The sequence below is a fragment of the Schistocerca cancellata genome, chromosome 5 (genome assembly GCF_023864275.1).
Source record: "Schistocerca cancellata isolate TAMUIC-IGC-003103 chromosome 5, iqSchCanc2.1, whole genome shotgun sequence".
NCBI lineage: Eukaryota > Metazoa > Arthropoda > Insecta > Orthoptera > Acrididae > Schistocerca > Schistocerca cancellata.
Window position 1 is genome coordinate 383,637,284 of NC_064630.1, and position 20,139 is coordinate 383,657,422.

The 20,139-nt window shown below is 37.5% G+C and overlaps 1 protein-coding gene across 7 annotated transcripts in view; it reads right to left on the reverse strand.

The window, feature by feature from the left end:
- The window catches only part of LOC126188968 (CCR4-NOT transcription complex subunit 1), a 130,015-nt gene that overhangs the window by 34,146 nt on the left and 75,730 nt on the right, over positions 1–20,139 (reverse strand). For all 7 annotated transcript variants that reach the window (XM_049930737.1, XM_049930738.1, XM_049930733.1 and 4 more), the window contains exons 27-32: positions 16,290–16,511; positions 16,085–16,132; positions 15,364–15,570; positions 15,040–15,188; positions 3,587–3,862; positions 478–589 (exon numbers count right to left, since the gene is read on the reverse strand). In XM_049930737.1, coding sequence (XP_049786694.1) covers positions 478–589; positions 3,587–3,862; positions 15,040–15,188; positions 15,364–15,570; positions 16,085–16,132; positions 16,290–16,511 — 1,014 coding nt within the window. The remainder of the gene's footprint in view (positions 1–477; positions 590–3,586; positions 3,863–15,039; positions 15,189–15,363; positions 15,571–16,084; positions 16,133–16,289; positions 16,512–20,139) is intronic.

Consider the following 20,139-nt stretch of genomic DNA (forward strand, 5'->3'; position numbering starts at 1 on the left):
ATTGGAAATATACTGTTTAGCAAACTTCTGTTCTCGTCTTCTATAATGCACACAGTTTTATCTCATATTCATTTCAAAGTCATGAAGTGTTGCAACACAATTACACTTACTGCTATTTGTTCTCACAATAAAGAGTTAAAAAACTTATTTATATTACACAAAACTTGTTTATATCACACAAGTGAGTGTAATGCACAACAGCGGTAACATATTTTGCCAAAAATTGGAAACTGTTCTTATCCATAGTAGATGCGTCCAATGAGGCACATTACAAAGAAACGTCAGAAAACGTGGTTAAGCAGTTGCTGCATTATACACTTATTTAGATGATACACAGACAATGCCTAAACTACAGATAAACAAAGACATTCAGGTGTAATTTCAAATGACAAATATGAGAAGAGTAATAGTATCCCCAAATAACTGAACCATTCTATTTGATTATCATTAAGTAAAATGTCTATTTTAGCAACTTACTCTCACTTGAAGAATTCCTGAATGTATGTATGCAGTAGGTCCTCCTTGAGCTCTGTCTACCAGCATGGCTGGGTCATGATTTGCCCGTAGCAAATCAATTAGGGTAGTAAGTCTAGAAATAATCGTTTGAATTTAGTCAAAATAAACTGTCAATATAAATAAGCACTTGACAACTACTGAAAATATTTCTTTCATCAAATATACCTGTTAATGTCATTTCTCTCTCTCTCTCTCTCACACACACACACACACACACACACACACACACACACACACACACAGAGAGAGAGACAGACAGAATTAATTATGCACAAAACCTTTTCTAAGATGAAAAAGGTAGGGTACGATCTTGAAGTTCTATCTCATGCCTTGGTGAATGAAAGAAAATGTAAACATTAAGTGTAATAGGAAGCACAATGTCAAGGAGTTGAAGGTTTATCAGAATGAATGACCTAATGCTATGCAACGAAAAGTAATTTTTCTAGCTTTGTGTGAACACTCCAGATGTTAGTTTGTTGGTTGTAGCTTCCCATGCTCAACTTTGAATCATTAGAACAAAGTAAGAGCCTTTCCACAGGGCTTCCATTCACAAAACTTCTCTGCCCATTGTCTTTGGGCATTATGCTATAGGGTATTTGTGACACATACCATGGAACTACTGCATAAACAACAAGTTCTCAATGACTAGACAACCTATTTTTACAACCCACTGCTACTTGCAACACTAGTTTCGACCAAGTTTTCTTCTGCTGTGTACTTCAATGCAAGGCTAACATTCTTTAATAGCATGCCCTAATTTTTCTCAAATACCTCGTGTTTTAAACTGTAATCATAGTCATTAATACTGTACTCTGGGGCACTAAATTGGCTTTTCATACCTATGCTGAACTATTTTACCAACTTTACACGTTGAGCGCTTCATATCACAACAATTCACAAATATAAATACTGGTATATAAGAAGCTGCAAAGGTTGTCTATAGTGATTAAAAATTCATTGTACAGTCTCTGTGGATTCCACTCCATATGAGAAGCTTTCTCACATTGGGTAACAATGTCTTTGGTAGGCTATAAATAATGGAAGGAGTAAAGTAGTAACTTGCCTAATTCCATGTGCAGGCACAATTTAATCAGCTGGGGCAGAGAGTGTGTGTGTGTGTGTGTGTGTGTGTGTGTGTGTGTGTGTGTGTGTGTGAGAGAGAGAGAGAGAGAGAGAGAGAGAGAGAGAGCGCTATTTATGCCCTTTGTCTCATTTACGCATTTATCGACAGCTCAACGTCTGAACTATACAGCAAGTTGTTGGCTTTACCCCTTTCACTATCTGTTTTCTGAAATAGTGCACCTGTGGGTATGAGCAAGAGGAAAACCTTAAAATCAGATTAGTTTTTTTTTTTCCAAAATGAAGGGATAGTGCAGCAAGAAGTTGTCAAAGTACTACTCGTAAGCAGAGTGACTGTCTTTAAAGTGTTGTGGCTTTCAGAACCACTTGTTGACATATTACTTGCTGGCTTCTGTTTCGGGTTCTTCGGCCAACGTTTTGCCAGCCCAAGTGTCAAAACATCACCCTTTACTGCTGGTGGTAGACTTCCGTCGAGCTTGTGACCTAAGATTATGTTTAACTGTCGTACCAACATCCAAGGTCTTTTCCTGGCCATTTCTTATTTCTCCTCTTGCTACCTGCAATACTCATTCACTGCAACACAAGAGTCCAGCATCCTTTAGCCTGAGGCTTTCCTCTCTCTTGTTGAAGCTATTGTCACGTTTGTGGAACTCTAAGGTTTCCTGAAGAAGTAGGTGTGGTAGTTCTTCACAGCAATACCTTCCATGTCTGAAAATTTTATTATATGGTCAATCTTGCACAATGTGTGCTCCACCATAGTCATTTTCCCCACCTATCTCAAGCCTGCTATACAGTTTATGTTCAGTGATCCTGGTGTTGATGGACTGTTACGTCATTCCCACGTAGACTTCTCCCACATGTACTGGGTCTGCAGTACATTTCCAAAATTGCAAAGGAGTTCTTTTTGTCCTCTGTCAATCTGAGATATTCTTTGAGTTTCTTGGTCAGTTTGTAAATGATCTTTATGCTGTATTTGCACATTGATTCTGTCCATCATTCTTAAACAATTGAGTATGTGTGTGTGTGTGTGTGTGTGTGTGTGTGTGTGTGTGTGTGTGTGTGTACGTGCGCATGGGGAACATCTGTGTCCACCCTACATTTAAGCTGACAATCAGACGCATTCGTGGAAGTCTCACATGATAAGGTTTGCCAAATCTTCTAGCTCAAGTTCTCTTTCAGAGACAATGAATACCACTTGTAACCAGGGGACCATTCCAGTAGGTGTGTCAGTGTCTTGCATGAGGGTTAGAGTACAGAGTATGAAATGGCATCTCTGATTTGTCTGCTATCATCTTTCACTAGCATAAAATAACTGAACCTTCTCTTGAACTATTTGCTTCCATTTGTTCACCTATAGCACCCTGCATGTGAGTAGCAACTTCTGTAATATACTGCAGCATACTATTAACTAACAAATAACACTGTAACAGTATGAGGAATATTTCATAGGCATCAGGGTGCTCATTTGGCCTCTCAGGTATCTTAAATTCAATCCCACTGATCACAGCCGAGACATTCAAACAAGATGTGCAAGCACTGGACCGAGCTCTGAGCAATTTCTCTTTTGTGGTATGGGCAGCATTTGAGCAGTCATGGAGTAAGATAGCTCAACAAAATTTTCAATGTCTCATGGGGTCCAGGCCACAACACTTGACCTCTATCATTGCTATGAAATGGTGTACTACACAGGAAAAATACATAATCCAATTGTTTGTGAGTGGATAAATCATGATCTTGTGACAAGGACTTAAAGACAGTTGCAGCTAAAATAATGACAAAGGGCAGTCTCTTGTGTCACAAACAGAGCCACATTTGCAACAACTCAAGTGTAAAACACAACGTGAAATTAAATTGTAAACCTTAAGCTTGTCAGCACAAAGAGATACATAACAGACTTATACAGACAAAATGACACTAGTTACTTCTGATCAAGAATGTGTTTGCAATTACACTGCTTTATGTTAAAACAAACTAATAGCACACTTCTTACCCTTCAGGTGGCTGTCTAGAGTGTGTTGCAATCCTCGCAAGCATTTCAACAGTATTGCAAAAATCGCCTTCAGACACTATACCATTCAGTCTTTCATCTATTAAATACAGTTGAACTAGCTGCATCGCAAATGCTACTGCCATGTAATTCAGTCCTCCTTCCATTGAATGTGCCAAATGTAAATCATACTGTTGCAGGTTCACAAGATGTGACCGAATAAGACAATCTACAGCTTCCAAGTTGTACCTGTACTCTTCACGACACTCTGTTAGGAATCTGTAAAAAATAAAAATATTATGTCAGATAGTCAAATGTTACGAAACTGTTTTCTACAATTATTAGTACTAACACCAATGTCTAAAGCTGAAAGTAATTCTATACCAAAGCTAAGTGATGCCAACACTGTATAACAAAATTTGTAACAGTTATGCAAGACAATAATTGAATTAATTACATTTCCATCATTTAATTAAAACTAGTCTTGGCCACACCTAGGATCTTTTATTACGAACAGTTTCACGTTGCTGAAAAAATTGGGACTGGCATCTGAACTAGCCATCACTACAATACGATGGCGATTTCAGAAGCAACAGCCATATATTGCATAATAAGTGCCATATCTTATCATCATAATAATCTCCATATAGTCATTATTTCAAAGGTTGAAAAAAAAAAAAAAGTTGATGTCCCACCTGATGCCTCTCCAGAGCTACAATATCTTGATTTTCTGAGGATTTGTTAAAACGTTACAGACTTTTCTAAATGAGAGTATTTGTGAAAATGTCACAACAAAAGGAAAAATTGTAATAAAGAAACCAAAAGTGAAAGACCTGAATTTATTTTCAATAAACACTTTGTTCCCAATACTGTGAGACACGATTAAGACACACACTCTTCTGATCTACTATTCACTTTTTTTGGAAAAATAAACTATGAAAATTTGTAACTTTTTGCAAATTTCAAAATTATGTTTTGAAAGTATGAATGGTCACAGGATGTTAACTGCCTAAAAAAAAAAAAAAAGTGGAAGGACTGCTATCAGCTACGGCATTAATGGATGAAATTCTTCAACTGTAAAAATAACTGTACATAAAGATGAAAGAATCTGAAAGTTTTTGGTTATTTAGAAACCCCCATCCTAAATGATCTAAAAATATCATGGTATGTTAGATGGGCATTGTACTCAGGGAATGTACAATCAGAGTGGGCAATACTTGTCTGTACAAAATGTGAGAAATTTTTAGGTACACTTAGCTCTACTCTCAAGGTCACAAAACCTTGGAACCCCTTAAATATTTAAACTGACTGCTGATTTTAAGTAAATGTCATACAAAACTGGTAGTTATGAGTCAAAATAATTACTTCATAACATTGTAGTTGAGTGGGAAAACAATTACTAATCTTGTTTGAAAGCATTTTATAACAAAAATGAGATATAGGATATTTATACCCATTTTTCTTTTTGTAATATTATTCACAAATTATTATTTTCTACTGTGATGATTTTACTTCCTCATGACTTTCCATAAGTTAAAATTGCCTACAATGTTACAACCAACACTGCACTGTTGAAAAGAGTTCACTTATTTTTCCACCATCCGCTTCCTGAATTTGCACACGGACTAGGATGACCCAACAACAGCAGTACTTGAGAAATGGAAACTGCACACTGATCTCCTGATGATTACCATTCGAAAGCATTAGCAGGACCACGAGGTGTTATACAGGAGATAGTTATATCTTGCAGCTCATGAGAGAGACTAATTATCTGTCCTACCCACTATTAATTGTCATAAACACAAGAAATGAAGTGGCTCACTACAAAGTCTTCTAATGTATACTATGGTCTATGCATTTCACACACAGTAACAGGCTGCATTTTGTGGAGAACTGTTCCTGCAATGTTGTGTTACTCCAGGATGCAAGCCAGTACTGACTTGATTGAATTCATACCATGGGCTTCATAGCAGACCACTCTTCTCTCTTTTTTAAATGGAATTACATTAATGTACTTTCATTTATAATTAAAGAGTTTCATGTGTTACTACTGTTGATATGGACTGTACAAATCCAGTATCATCTCTTATAGAATCAATAGCTTCATGCTGGAGATTAAATCTTTAAACAAGATGTTTACAGAGACCTCCTACTCCACCACACACACTTTCTCCATGATCTGTTACTGAAAATATCCATTTTTTGTTTTAATTCCTGTACTAGTGTTGACCAAGCTGAAAGTAGTTTTTTAAATGAGATGCTGCACCATCAGTCACATATATATGTTTAGGAAATGCATGGGCTCTAGATGCTGTCATCAATTATCTGCTGACAGCATAGCATGCATGTGCACTGTAATGAATGAGATCATCACTGACAAAGCAAAATGATGCGATGTTTCAAGAAAGTGAGAAAAACATGTGAGGATTGATACCTGTGATGCATGAAAGGGTAACTTTGCATTTCGTTCTGCAAAGCAACAAACCAGTTCTCTGCAAAGTCAAAATGAAGAACTAATGTGTCTGAATCCTCCAGATATGATTATGAGCTATTCCTTTCATGACTCAATGCCTAACTTGTGTAACAAACTTCTCTTGCTCTACTGTCTTCTTTACCAACTCTCCTCCCTCCCACAATGCACAGGTTACTTCATGGTCAGTATCCTGAAGGTGTAATGCTTCAACAGTTATCACTTCAGCACCAGGACACATTGCACACTCTTGTAATCAAAATTTATCTTGCAACTCTTGACATATGCACAAAAGCATCAGGTCCATCTCTGTACACTTCTTTCCTGTGTCACTGGTTATAGCGAAACAGACAAGATTCAAATTAGTGCAGTAAATACATGTGCATAATTCTTTCACTGGCTGGCATTTAACACATTTTGATCATAAGGAGTAGAAGTTCGTGAGGTCAATTTTTAAATTTGGTTTCTCCTTTTTCATTAGGAGATATACTTCTCTTATTGATCTTGCCATTTATCTTTTTTAACTTTTTTGCCACTTTCAATAACAGAGGTAAACATCAGCCTGGTTAAGACTTTGGCCACTGCAATCTATCATCACTTAGGTAATAATCCACAGCAACAATAGGCATATCATCTTGCAACAAATGCCCACAGTAAGAATCTGGGCATGCCCAAATACCGTTCTCATTCTTTATTTTACAAGCTTCAGAAATCAAATGTGAGGAAGTGGGTGTGTATTTCTGTATCTGCTGCTTAGAGTAGCTACCTGGTATCAGTGTCAGCAACTGTACCCTCTCAAGTGAAAGTGGTTGCTAAGATAGTAGTATTTAGGTTTTGAAACCACACATCACATTTCATTCACATATCATTATCTTCAGTTTCTGCACCAAGTGCATGCATATTATACACTTCACAAAGTTTTGAAGATGTTGCTTGTGTAAAACTTGTTTCAATTTCTTCCACTTTTATTTTTAGATACTGTTTTCTTCTTGTGCTTCTTACCTTTCGTGGATGTTTAAGGGGGGATATAGTATGGGCTACAGCAGAAATGCTAACACTCAATGCATCAACAACTTCACACCCAGGAATATAAAATCTGCAATGTCTTCTTCAGTTTCACATTTGGGTGAAGGTGCTCGTTAAGGTGGGTTGTCACTAAATTTTTCTTGTAGCAAGTGTAGCAATTCCTGCACAATGGATGTGATGCTAATACCGTTACTTGAGGATCGAGATACTTCTGCAATACCTACGACAGATTTCCAACAACTGAAGTGTTTTTCACTTTTCTTATCCACCACCTTCTTGTGCCTTTTTTCGTAGTCCACATAACCTCACTCTTTCACTATTGTATTTCCTCATTGATATTGTATCTAACAAAAAGTTCAAATCAAACACAAAACTAGATGTGCAACTTCTCACTCATTTGTTATAAACAGAAGAGAGCTGGGATCATTGTTACCAACAGACATATTTTACACTAGAAATTCAGTGATGCAAAATACACAGAATGTTGAAAAATTTTTGTAACACTTAGCGCAAAAAAATACTGCCCACTGTATTTGCACTGATTACTAACCTATTAACCAAACAATATTTTGTATAATTCTCAAAGTTTTCGGATGGGGGTTTTCGAGTAAATAATTCATAAAAAACTTGCAAAAAATGCAATTTTTTACATTCGTAGTGATAAATGTTTACGTAATACAGATAGCTGGAGCGGAGAAGATACTGTTTACAATTACATCAGCTGTATCTAGTAATACGACAGAAAAGACAGCGTTCTGTGACATACTAAACTAGAAAAAAAAATTCTAAGCGGAAAAATTAATTTATATTTAGTTTTTTCGTCTTAAAATTGTAAGTTAAAGGAAGCTCATTAGTGTGCAGGTGTCCACTAAATTTCAACACACTAAGAGGGAGCTTTCACGCAAAACATCTACCAGGTCTCCAGTACTTTTGATTTATTCGTCATTATTTTTGTTCTCTACCATTTTAAGAGGTATTTGCAAAATATACATTTTTCAAAGGGCCATACCATTTACAAAAATTAAGATAAAACAAAAATACTTTATTTCTTGACACTTCTAACAAGGAGCCTAATATACATTTTTTCCACAGAAATTCATGACCACAAATTAACATAACGTGTAGATTCAAGACGAAATCAACGTATTATTGTTTCATTATCGTAAGCGCACTATTACCATTGCTGTCTGTTTTGTTTAACGCATGGCTCATGTCTCCAGAGGTGGGAATTTCCCTTCACTGAGGCAAGCCTCAGAGGGTACAGTGATGAACCTGCATGGTAGCAGTACCATAAATACGGGACAGTTCAAGCTCTTCCCTGGTGGACTGCTGGTTCGCGTTAACGTTGAGGCCACATGCTGACCTGTTTCTGTTGTCCGTGCAGCGGCACCGTCTGGGAAGGTAGGAGGGTGACCATAGCTCCCGAGCGTTTCTGGTGTGACGACTCTGCATTTACTATTGTTGGTTGCAAATACACAACACTGACACTGTGCCATGCTTAGTGTGGGAAAATTTCAGATGATGTCACCCAATCAGAAAGGCCTTGTGCATAGGCACTGTATCGTAAATGTCTGAATCAATGATTGGCGACACAGAGTATACAGTGTAACAACCTTTGCTCAGTTAATAGGCATACTTAAGCAACAGGGGAGAACTTTTGGCAGGCTTCCCGTGCATTTCAGTGGGTTGAGAAGAATTCTTAGTCATCACTGTGGCAAAAGTTGTAAATCCTCCCCTACAAGCCATAGTTTTTTGGGAGTGGAGACGAACCTGAAATCAGTCATGGAGTCCGCATGCTAACACGCGGCCGAGAGCTCACATTAAAAGAGAGAGGCACCGAGTCACAGACTGATGCAGTTTTCGCTGAAAATCTACATGGAAGTGTTGCAGATTTAGTGCTAGCATAGCTTTTGCTCGGGGCAGCTCATGATTTGTAAAAATTCTGCCATTTGTGTTGCTTTTCACTGTCTTCACTTATTTGGTTCTTGGATCCTGTTTTTAACTTGTGTTTGCAACTTGCACATATTTTGGAAAGTGTCCACAACCTGTTAACAGGTTTCCCAAATAAGCTTCCTCAAAGGATCATTTATAGTACTTCTAAATACATACACATGCATTCCACTGAGGAAATTGATGTGTTAGATTTTTGCAGAGACAATTTGCCTTTTGTTTGGGCATCAAATGAATAATTGCCCAGATTCATTTTGAGAAAACATCCATTCTACCATGAAGTAATTCAGAGAAAATAAATCAAGTGTTTTAAAGAATTTGATTCCTCATTTTTCTTTAAACCTACAACAAATTAGGATAAATGACCCATAAATATAAATATAACCGATTTGTTACGCATGACTGAATTGTGTTCTTACTATGATGGCTTTCTGTTGTGGAGCAGGTGCTCTAGTATATGTGTAGCAGGAAATTTAATTAACTTGTATAACAAATGACTAATGAGAAATACCCTCATTTGCATTCAATACAGACTTGAGATCACACAGCTTTTTCAAATGCTGTAATTAGCAATTTGCTGCATTAAGATAGTTTCCACCGCCAAGCCTCAGCACATCGCGATCACAGCAACACTCCTACCAGCAGGAGATTTCATAGTATATGAAGCAGTTAGATGTCACAGTGTTTCTGACACCAGAATATTTGTCTGCCCCACCCCCCTCTCCCCATTAAGCACTACAACCTGAAAAGTTTTTCAAGCACTTAATAACGGCAAACCATCTAACACCATGTGCTTCCTTTTCTCATACTTAGTGATTCTGAAGAGGCAGATGCTTCCAAATATTTCCCTCTCTGGAGACTTCCTTTACAAGTGGTGGTGATATTTATTTTTAATATATTAAATTATGTTTGTAGTCTAGCTAGCACTTTTCCCCTAAGTTAAATTTTTACAAGACTTAAGAGCATTCAATGCACACACTTTGTATTTCCCCATATCTTACTAACATACTTTCATCTAGTGCACTAAGAAGACAAACTAAACAATGGTTTGAGCCATGTACTAACTCCCAAACCTATTGATTTAAGACAAATACTGTGTCTTGCAACAGTACATCAACAGTAGGCAGTTCCCACTGTGAATTTTTGAAAGTCTTCCCGTCAAGTAAACATTAAAAAGAAAAGAAGGAAAAAACCAATCATTAAGTAAAATTCCCCAATTTTCAATTCCTATATTCATTTTCTTCCACTCTTTCATAAAATCTCGCAGGGACCTTTCCTTCTCATCCTGCCTGGTAAGTATCCCCTAAAGAATGGTTCTGGATGACTTTTTTGAACTGTATCCCTTTCCCTAAACCTCTCCAGCCCCTCTTCCTTCCCCTTTAACTCTTCTGCCAGAAGAAGACACTGGCTCCAAAAGCTTGTATAAGTTAAACCTTTTTGAACGTGTGTTATCCTGCCACCATTCTGTGTGTTGATTTTTTATGTATCAATTTACCTTTTATTATCATTTATCTAGATATTACAATCCTTTTCAGTAGACCCACAAATGCCAAAACAATCAAGGACGAGATATCTGTCACATCTGATGTCAAAGATCTTGGTGTCATTAGATACCATCTAGCTCCCATTTCATTTCAACATTTCTGGAATTAATGTTTTTCCGACAGTTACAACATTCTTATTGGTCCTTTCAAATATCATACGTTCACAATGTCAATTCACACCCACATCTGTGATAGAAGAATTATAAATTTCCCACCATTTACATTTAATGGAAATGTTCACGGGGAACGTCATCGTCATCATTATCATTATCATCATCTTCTTCTTCAGTCCGAAGACTGGTTCTTTGCAGCTCTCTGTGCTGCTGTCTTGTGCAGGCCCTTCTTCTCCAACAAACTACTGCAACCTACATCCGTCTGAATCTGTTTACTATATTCATCTCTTGGTCTCGGCTATGATTCCCCCCCCCCCCCCCCTCCACTCACCACTTCCCTTCAATATGAAATTGGTGATCATTTGATGCCTCACAATGCACCTTAATGACTGATCCCTTCATCTAATTAGGTTGTGTCACAAACTTTTCTCCCAATTCTATTCAGTACCTTCTCATGAACCATGGACCTTGCCGGTGATGGGGAGGAAGCGATACATATAGCTGTACTGTAGGTGCAACCACATCAGATGAGTGTCTGCTGACAAGCCAGACAAACGTGTGGTTCCTGAAGAGGGGCAGCGGCCTTTTCAGTAGTTGCAGTGGTAGTAGTCTGGATGATCGACTGATCTGGCCTTGTAACATTAACCAAAACTCCCTTGCAGTGCTGGAACTGTGAATGGCTGAAAGCTAGGGGAAACTACAGCTGTAATTTTTTCCAAGGGTATGCAGCTTTACTGTATGGTTAAATGATGATGGCGTCCTCCTGGGTAAAATATTCTGGGGATAAAATGGTCCTCTTTTCGGATCTGCGGGCGGGGACTACTGAGGAGGACGTCGTCATCAGGAGAAACGAAACTGGCTTTCAACGGATCGGAGTGTGCAATATCACATCCCTTAGTTGGAAGGCAGGTCAGAAAATTTTTGAAAAAGGGTATGGCTAGGTTAAAGTTAGATATAGTGAGGATTAGTGAAGTTAGTATTTTGCCTGTCTCATATATCTTCTGTGGTGTCACCACCAGACACCACACTTGCTAGGTGGTAGCCTTTAAATCGGCCGCGGTCCGCTAGTATACGTCGGACCCGTGTGTCGCCACTGTCAGTGACTGCAGAGCGAGCGCCGCCACACGGCAGGTCTAGAGAGAGACTTCCTAGCACTCGCCCCAGTTGTACAGCCGACTTTGCTAGAGATGGTTCACTGACAAATTACGCTCTCATTTGCCGAGACGATAGTTAGCATAGTTAAGTATTCCATCAGTTACGTTCTTTGCTACTATAAATTCCCTTAACTGTTCCAGACCTCACGCCAGCCTGCGTGAGCTTAAACGCATGCCTTTCGGCTACCGGTCATAGTGGCTTGGCTGTCTTGCCAAGTCACAACATCTTCCACATCAGACTTATAGTTTTGTCCTGGCTGGCTCTCCCAAGGCTATCAGTAGATCTGACAGAATTTTTCTACTCCCGGGGCCTTGTTTTGACTTACGCCTTTCAGTGCCCGGTCAAATTCTTTTCTTAGTATCATGCCTCCTATCTCCTCTCCACCAACGTCCACTTCCATTTCTAGAATACTGTCTACAAGTTCATCTCCCTTGTACAGACCTCTATATTGTGAAATTGATATAAAAATGTGTAGGCATGGTGTTGGTAAGTAGTGTTTACAACCATTGTGTGGAACTTTTAGCTTTGGGCTCCCTACAATGAATCTGTATTAGTTGTTACAAGTCAAAACAATTTGTACCATTAGTGCTTACTCTCCTCGCACTGCCCACCTGCTAGTAACTATAATGGGTGTAATGTTGTGTTAAAGTAAATTTTAGTTTATTTCAAAGGGAAGGAAAGTTGGGACCAGTAAACAAGAGCTACGGGTAGCAACTCTTATGAATAGCTTACGAACTATTGGTTGGTGCAAAAGAGTGTAGTGTTTCTCCATAATTTAAATGAACAAAAGATAGACATAAGAGACTTTAGTCATCAATAATATATTTTCCTTCACTGTTTACAACAGCCTGCCAATGCTGGGCAACTTTTTGATTCTGCAACTGTAGAAATCATGTGGTTTCAAGGTAAAGAACTCTAGTCATGTTTGGAGTGCATTTTCATCTGGAAAGGAAGTTTCTTGAAGGGTGTTTGACAGTGTGTGTGGAAAAGGTAAAAATCTGAGGGTGCAGGTGAGTAAGGTGGGTGCGGAATGACTTCCTAAAGCAACACCTGTATAATGTTTGTTGGCAGTCAGGCATAATGTGGTTGGGCATTATCATGGAATAGCATCCCTTCATGCAGTCTTGCTGACCGTTGTTATTGGATTGCATCTGCAAGATGCATCAGCTGTTGATGATAGATGGCAGCAGTGATGGTTATACACCTCAGAAAAAAGCAATTCTTAATACACACACCATCGGGTTCACCTAATGCACATTACTTTTGGGGATGTGCGCAGGTCTTCGTATGGGGAGCTGCTGCTTTGTTTGGCCTCGGTCATTCCTTTCTTTTACATAAGTTAGCATCAAGACACCACTGCTCGTCACCAGTAATGATACAGGATAGGAATGGTTAGTTGTTCATGAGCCAATTGACAATGAGCATGCAGACATGCACTTATGGCCACCTATGGATTTTCATGATTCTGGCTTAGAGCATGTGGTACCCATACATCTGATTTCTGAACCTTCCTCATTGTATACGAATGTCACACGATGGTGGGATGATCACAGTTCATTACATTTGCCAGTTCTAGAGTACAGTGATGTGGCTCATTGTCAATCAATGCTTTTCAACAATCTTCATCAAAGCCAGAAAGTCTTCCTGAATGCGTACAGTCACTAATCTTCCTTAAAATGAGAGAACCATTTTCTTGCTGTGCTATGCCCAATGGCATTATCCCCATACACGACGCAAACGTTTCTGGCTGCCTCCATTGCTGTCACCCCTCTATCGAACTCAAAACAGAAGGATATCGGAAACATTCCGATTTCTCCATTCGGCACTCCATTTTCCAGTGCCCAGGCTCCACACACTACCTTTAAATGACAAAATTACCATATGTAAACTCAGATATTGCAATATGTACACTCAAATGGCAACAGTGAACTACAAATAAAAAAATGACAATTTCTAAATAAACCCACAGCAATGGAAGACAAACTTGCAAAACAAAAACACTATGAACTTATGCCTCAACCTAATCATTGTGAACTGACACATATGTGGGGCCTCTTGCATAAAATGCCAGTTACAAAGGATTTAATGGAACAGTTTTTCATAAAAAAGCAGTAACTATGATTTTCAGGTAGATGTTATGAAGTGATGTATGATGTAACTACTTCTTTTCAGTTTTAAATATTTTGTAACTTCTGAGGCAGGGGTTAGGTTGGTATCTCAACAACAATATTTACAATCACTACAACCACGTCCTCTTTGCTTTGCTTTCAGAAAGCTTTCTAAGGTGTTTGTCAGGTTAGACCTGTTGGAAATGCTAAAAACTCAATGCTAAAATTAAACTGCACATTTTGCTCTATATAATTTTCTACAGAATTATATTTCACTTTACCCTGGCATATCAAACAGTTTTACCCACTGCATCAATGAATACAATACAGAAATATAACTGTGCTGCAGAAGTAGACATCAAAACTTGAATGTATTTATGCACTAAAAAACCTATAGAAAAAAATATGCCCGAAGATCTAAAAAAACAAACTCAAACCACAGCTCTAAATTATTTTGTAAAAAGTTAGAAACCATCAATGTTACCACAAAAATAGTAAGATTGTAGCTCCAAATTACAGGTCAGTGGAATAAATAGAATATCATTTTGATTTTTATGAAGTATGTGCTTTAAAAAAGTAATTCCCAACAATTTACATATCCTCCAAAATTATACATTTCTTAAGTCCCTTGGAAAGTTCAAGGAAGATGTTCAACTGCACAGTATATGGCTTTCCCTCACCCACAGTTCCTTTCAAGACTATCAAAGTAATATGCTGTTAAAATCTTGGAATTTTGTCTCAGTTCTATTTATTATTTCCTTTGTCTTCCATCTTATCTTTCAGTAGCATCCATCTAAATTAAGTTTCCTTCATATTTCACTTTTTCTTCTCACAGTATGTGCAGTCTGTTGCCATTCAGTATTTTCAATATTCCATTCATTTCTAATTGTTTCTATGACTTACATTTTACATAATTTCAATACCCACTTCATTTTTATGCCTTAATACAAAAGCTATATTAAGTTGCAGACTGAGTTGCATAAAATTCTAGAAGACTAACATAAAATCACACTACTGAAATATAGTCACTATCGACTTTTCATTTTATTATTTAGAGCAAGCGTTTCACAAAAGAGAAAGATTTGCATACCGAGTCACCTGCTTGTTTGTCCATTGAATGCCATAGGCTCGTTGATCTTGCAAAGCTTTTAGCACACGTAAATGAATGTCTCTGTACCTCAATACTGTCTCTGGATCTAGTGGCACTTGTGTCATCCCATCCAGCAAACCTTCTACAGCCTAAGGGAAGATGGTAATTGTAAATGTAATGTTACTGATGAAGTGTTTTGAGTTTATAAATGAATTCTAAAGTATTACTGTTTTTCATGGACAATTACGTGCTACATAAAACTGCAAAAAAATTTTAGGTGCACTTTTTCAGGACTGAAGGAAGCTTGATGTTTGCCCAACACACCTTTTGAAGAAGCTGTACAGCAGAGGTAACATCCCTTTGTCTTTTGGCAACAAGGATGCTTTCAAGTAGACTATGTAGGCCACCAACTTGACAATTGCTGGATGACATCACTGGCTGTGAGCCTATTATTGTCTGAAGGCAGTGATCCACTTCATTCCCCAGTTTATCATAAATTATCACAATATCTTCTGCTGCACCATACACTTGCTGCAAGTTTTCGGAAAAATTACTGATACACGAATGACATTGATTGTGTATACTATATATTGCATGGCAACTGAAACACCAGAAAAATACATTATATTTTCTTTGATAATGATAAACTGTGAAGGATCTCTACAATTTGCTGTGAGCTAATCGAAAATTTTCAACTGTCTATGTTACTCACTAATGTATCTGCTTTTAACATCAAGAGTATTGCTAAATGTATCATAAGTAATGTTTCAACAAAGTATGTGTATGGATTAACTGGAAAGATGAATGGATAATTATTAAAATGATGCATTTGTTGATAAAAATACAAATGTTTACAATGTGTGGAAAAAGACTGCTGGATAAGTGAGTGTGCTGCCACACAGCTGTGCAACTGAGGGAGTGATTTTGCTTCATCCAGTAATCTGCCAAATATAGGGCATACAATCCATACTTCATTCCATTAACTCTTTTGTGAATAGTTTATAACACGTGTCGAAAACATCAGTGAAAAGTGAAGCATGCTTACCAAATGTGATGGACCTGCGCTTTGGAAGGTGAGGTTTGCAGCTTCTTGCTGTTAAAAAATTACACAATTGTAGTGTCAAAGCAAAACAAATAACACAAAAGGTTAAATAATTTTATTGCAATTTTTTCAGTTTTCTTTTGATACATGCAATTTTCTACAAAAGTATTAAAGAATTAAATTCACAAAATCAAGCAAACACACTTACAGTGACAGGCTTAGGGATAAACAGAGCAGTGTCCCTTTCTGTAATTGGCAGGAAACCAGGAATATTACGAGCAAATTCCTCATACACAGCCATTTGTGGGGGAGTGACTCCACCAACTTTGAGGCGAATTTGTTCAGGCATACGTTCTGCTTGGTATGTCAACACAAGAGGATCACAGTAGCGACGGCCTTCATTCCTTGCATGCTTCCTTAGTTCAAATTCCTGCAAGAATTAATATGTACTACTGCAGCATACATTTAAATGCACCAAGAAACAAATTATAAGCCAGATTACACAGCATCCATCTCTCTCTCTCTCTCTCTCTCTCTCTCTCTCTCTCTCTCTCTCTCACACACACACACACACACACACACACACACACACACACACACACACACACACACCTTTTTTTAATTCAAGACGTATGTTGCATCCTACTGCATAGTAGACAAGAAACTTTCCAGGATTCAAATTTTTACTTTTAAACAAGAATATAATATCTCATAGTGAATCATTCTTCACTAAGTATTGTCCTAGATTTCAATACTATAAAATTCTGTAGTGTAACATATCACTTTGGTGAAGTGGTATGTTGCACAAGCATTTTTAGAACCAATGAATTATGATGCCACTATAAAAAGCTCATTTTCATCATTAATTACATAATCTACTGTTTGGATGTATCTTTTATCTCCGTGTACATATCACAAAACAGATGAACACAGCGCAACCATAAGCTGGGACAATGACAGTCATATTACCATGTTCTTGGTACCTGTTGGTCGGGCAGGTTATTCCACATCATTGGTTCCTGCCTTGCAAATGTGGTGCAAGTCATAGAGGAAGAGCAGCTTAGACAATTCTTATGACGCCATAAGGACAAAGGAAAACTTGTTACATACAGACTCTACTGGAATCTGTTAAACATGACAGACCGTTTTTGGACTTAGTCTATATCAATATAATTATGAACAAGAGTACAATATAATAAATGTTGTTTAACAGAAGCATCATATTTATTTTGAAAACCGGATGTTGGACTTCGTAATCTTTAACTTCCAGGAGTAACTGCAGCACTTCGAGAAACAAAGTTCAATCAAAAGAAATTGGCGAGTGTGTTGAAATAATAATGTGAGCAAGAGTCAATAATAGAAAGTCTTGGCTCTATTCAGACTTTACTTAACGGCCCGATATCACGGTAAAGAACTAGCGAAATACCATATGTGGTAACCACAGGCAACAACATAGAAAAAATATTGCTGGGAGCCAATAAAATTTACAAAGAATAAGAACTGTAACCAGAAATTTGAAATTTCGAAGAGAACGGGTGAATTTTGAGTATGCAGATTTGAGTGGTTTGATATCTATTGTCAATAGTAATGATGTGCAATAGCCAAAATTACACTGCAGTCCATAAATCAATTGGTAGCATGACATATCAAGCATTCTGAAGAAATTTTGATAGTTTCTATTTCTAAATTTTTTGACTACAATCATGACGGAGAAGAAAATAACTAGTCCATGAGTCTAAAGATTTCAACTACAACCACAGAGGGCTTCGATTGTATTAATCCCACAACAGCCTACAACAGCAGTTGCAGATCACAGCTGCAGAATGTCAACCTGCATTAGTGGCAGTATCTAATGCACACTCATTTTCTGCGATGCAACTGACCTACACACTGATCCAGTTTCCTGTCAGCATCTATGCACAGTGAGATTCTAGTGAGCTTTATAAAATCAGACTTTATTATTTTCCAACAGCTCTTTTCTTTTGTGCTGTTGTTTGTGTTGTGCGGAAACTGTAAGTAGTTCTGCAGCCACAATTTGAGAGTGTACTATAGCATTATAGCTAGCCTTGTTACAATATTAAGCTGAAACCAATTAAAAAATGTTGTTATGGACGCTGTATGCCCATGGTGACAAGAAAAATGGATGCAGTTATCCCAGCTTGGTTTAGGACATTTAGTACATGACTAAGTAAAGAACTACAGGAGATGACTGCTAGTATAAAAATACCAAACACTGCACTCGAACAAACAAACATGACACTCAAGAATACTACAACGAATTAAAGAACAAAATAAAAACAAAAAACTGGACACCATAGAATACTAAAATCAAATTTTTTAAAATGGAATGAAGAGGACAAACATTCACACTAGAACAGCCTATCAGTTAGTCACATTGGGAAATCCAAGAACTACAGAATAGTTTATCGCAATTACAGACGAAACTTTCCACCTTACCAGAGGAAATAAACTCGGAAATGTTGAAACAGCGCAATTTACTTCCAAATGAAGTGAATGACCAATTTAAGAGATGTAAATAAGGACTGGAAACAAGAATTAACTGAGCAGGAATTTAACAATTCATGATGAAATCTCTAGCACTTGTACAATTGAAAGAGTTAGAACAAAGCCAAGATTTGGATGAAGCCACTGTCTCAATCTCTACAATTACTGGTCTGGAGGAGGATTAGTTTATTTAGTACATAACGACGTACAACAAAAGATTCAATTATCCGTATGTTCATCTCACTCTATGATGAAAATAACTAGAATGGAGTGGAAAAAAATAATAATAATTTAGGATGAATTAATTAAAACTACAGAAATCGATCCGAAGCAAATTTTCACATGTCAGTGGGAGTGCATTAAAGTGCATCATGCTTCAAAACCTAGGTTTGATAGGTACACGATGCTGATGAAGATTTAAGACTCCAGCACAGTCTCTGTCAGGGGAAGTGGAATAGTGGACACATAAAAAAAAATATTGTGATCTTTATTGTTTTTGTATGAAGTATTTAAAAAGGGCTGTGTATCTGAATGGTGCATTATTCATTTTACATTTATGAAAGTGTTTTACGTAACATGAAATGTGGTGCTACAGAAGAATGCTGAAGATTAGATGGGTAGATCACATAACTAATGAGGAAGTATTGAATAGGATTGGGGAGAAGAGAAGTTTGTGGCACAACTTGACCAGAAGAAGGGATCGGTTGGTAGGACATGTTCTGAGGCATCAAGGGATCACCAATTTAGTATTGGAGGGCAGCGTGGAGGGTAAAAATCGTAGGGGGAGACCAAGAGATGAATACACTAAGCAGATTCTGAAGGATGTAGGTTGCAGTAGGTACTGGGAGATGAAGAAGCTTGCACAGGATAGGGTAGCATGGAGAGCTGCATCAAACCAGTCTCAGGACTGAAGATCACAACACCACACTATGCATTTTATTATATGTGGATGCAGTAAGGTTTATTAGTAGTGTAAGCTGCCAAAATTAAGTATGCTACTTTATGTAGGTGCTTGATGCTGGATAACAACAGGCGTACTGTTCAGCGAAAGTCGGGAGCCTATATTTAAGATGTGTTTATTGCCCAAATCCTGGAAGTGGTTCAATTATTTTATGTTGAGGACACCATAGGGCACGTCTGATGTAGTCTGCCTCTCAAAAAGAAATATTTGAATTGAAAGCATTTTCATTTAATTTATGATGCTAGTTAAGATTTTTACAATTTTATTTACTCTTATTCGATTACCTGAGGAAATAGCCTTTTCTACACAGTTATTTGTTTGTTGTTGGTAGAGAGGAATAGTGAGAACAGTGTTAAGATAAAACTGTGTCAATGTGTAATGTCAGTAAAATCCAAAAATGTATATGTTTAATACATTGCTGGTTCAGTGACAAGACATAAGAGTTACGTTTATCCCTCACAGGTGTTAAACCTAACACATGTTAATTCACATAATCACTAGATTGGGATTTAATATTTGCTGATATTTTATTGTAGATAAGACTACTTCGTAGTGTGTAGGGCACCTTATATTACATGCAATTACATAAATA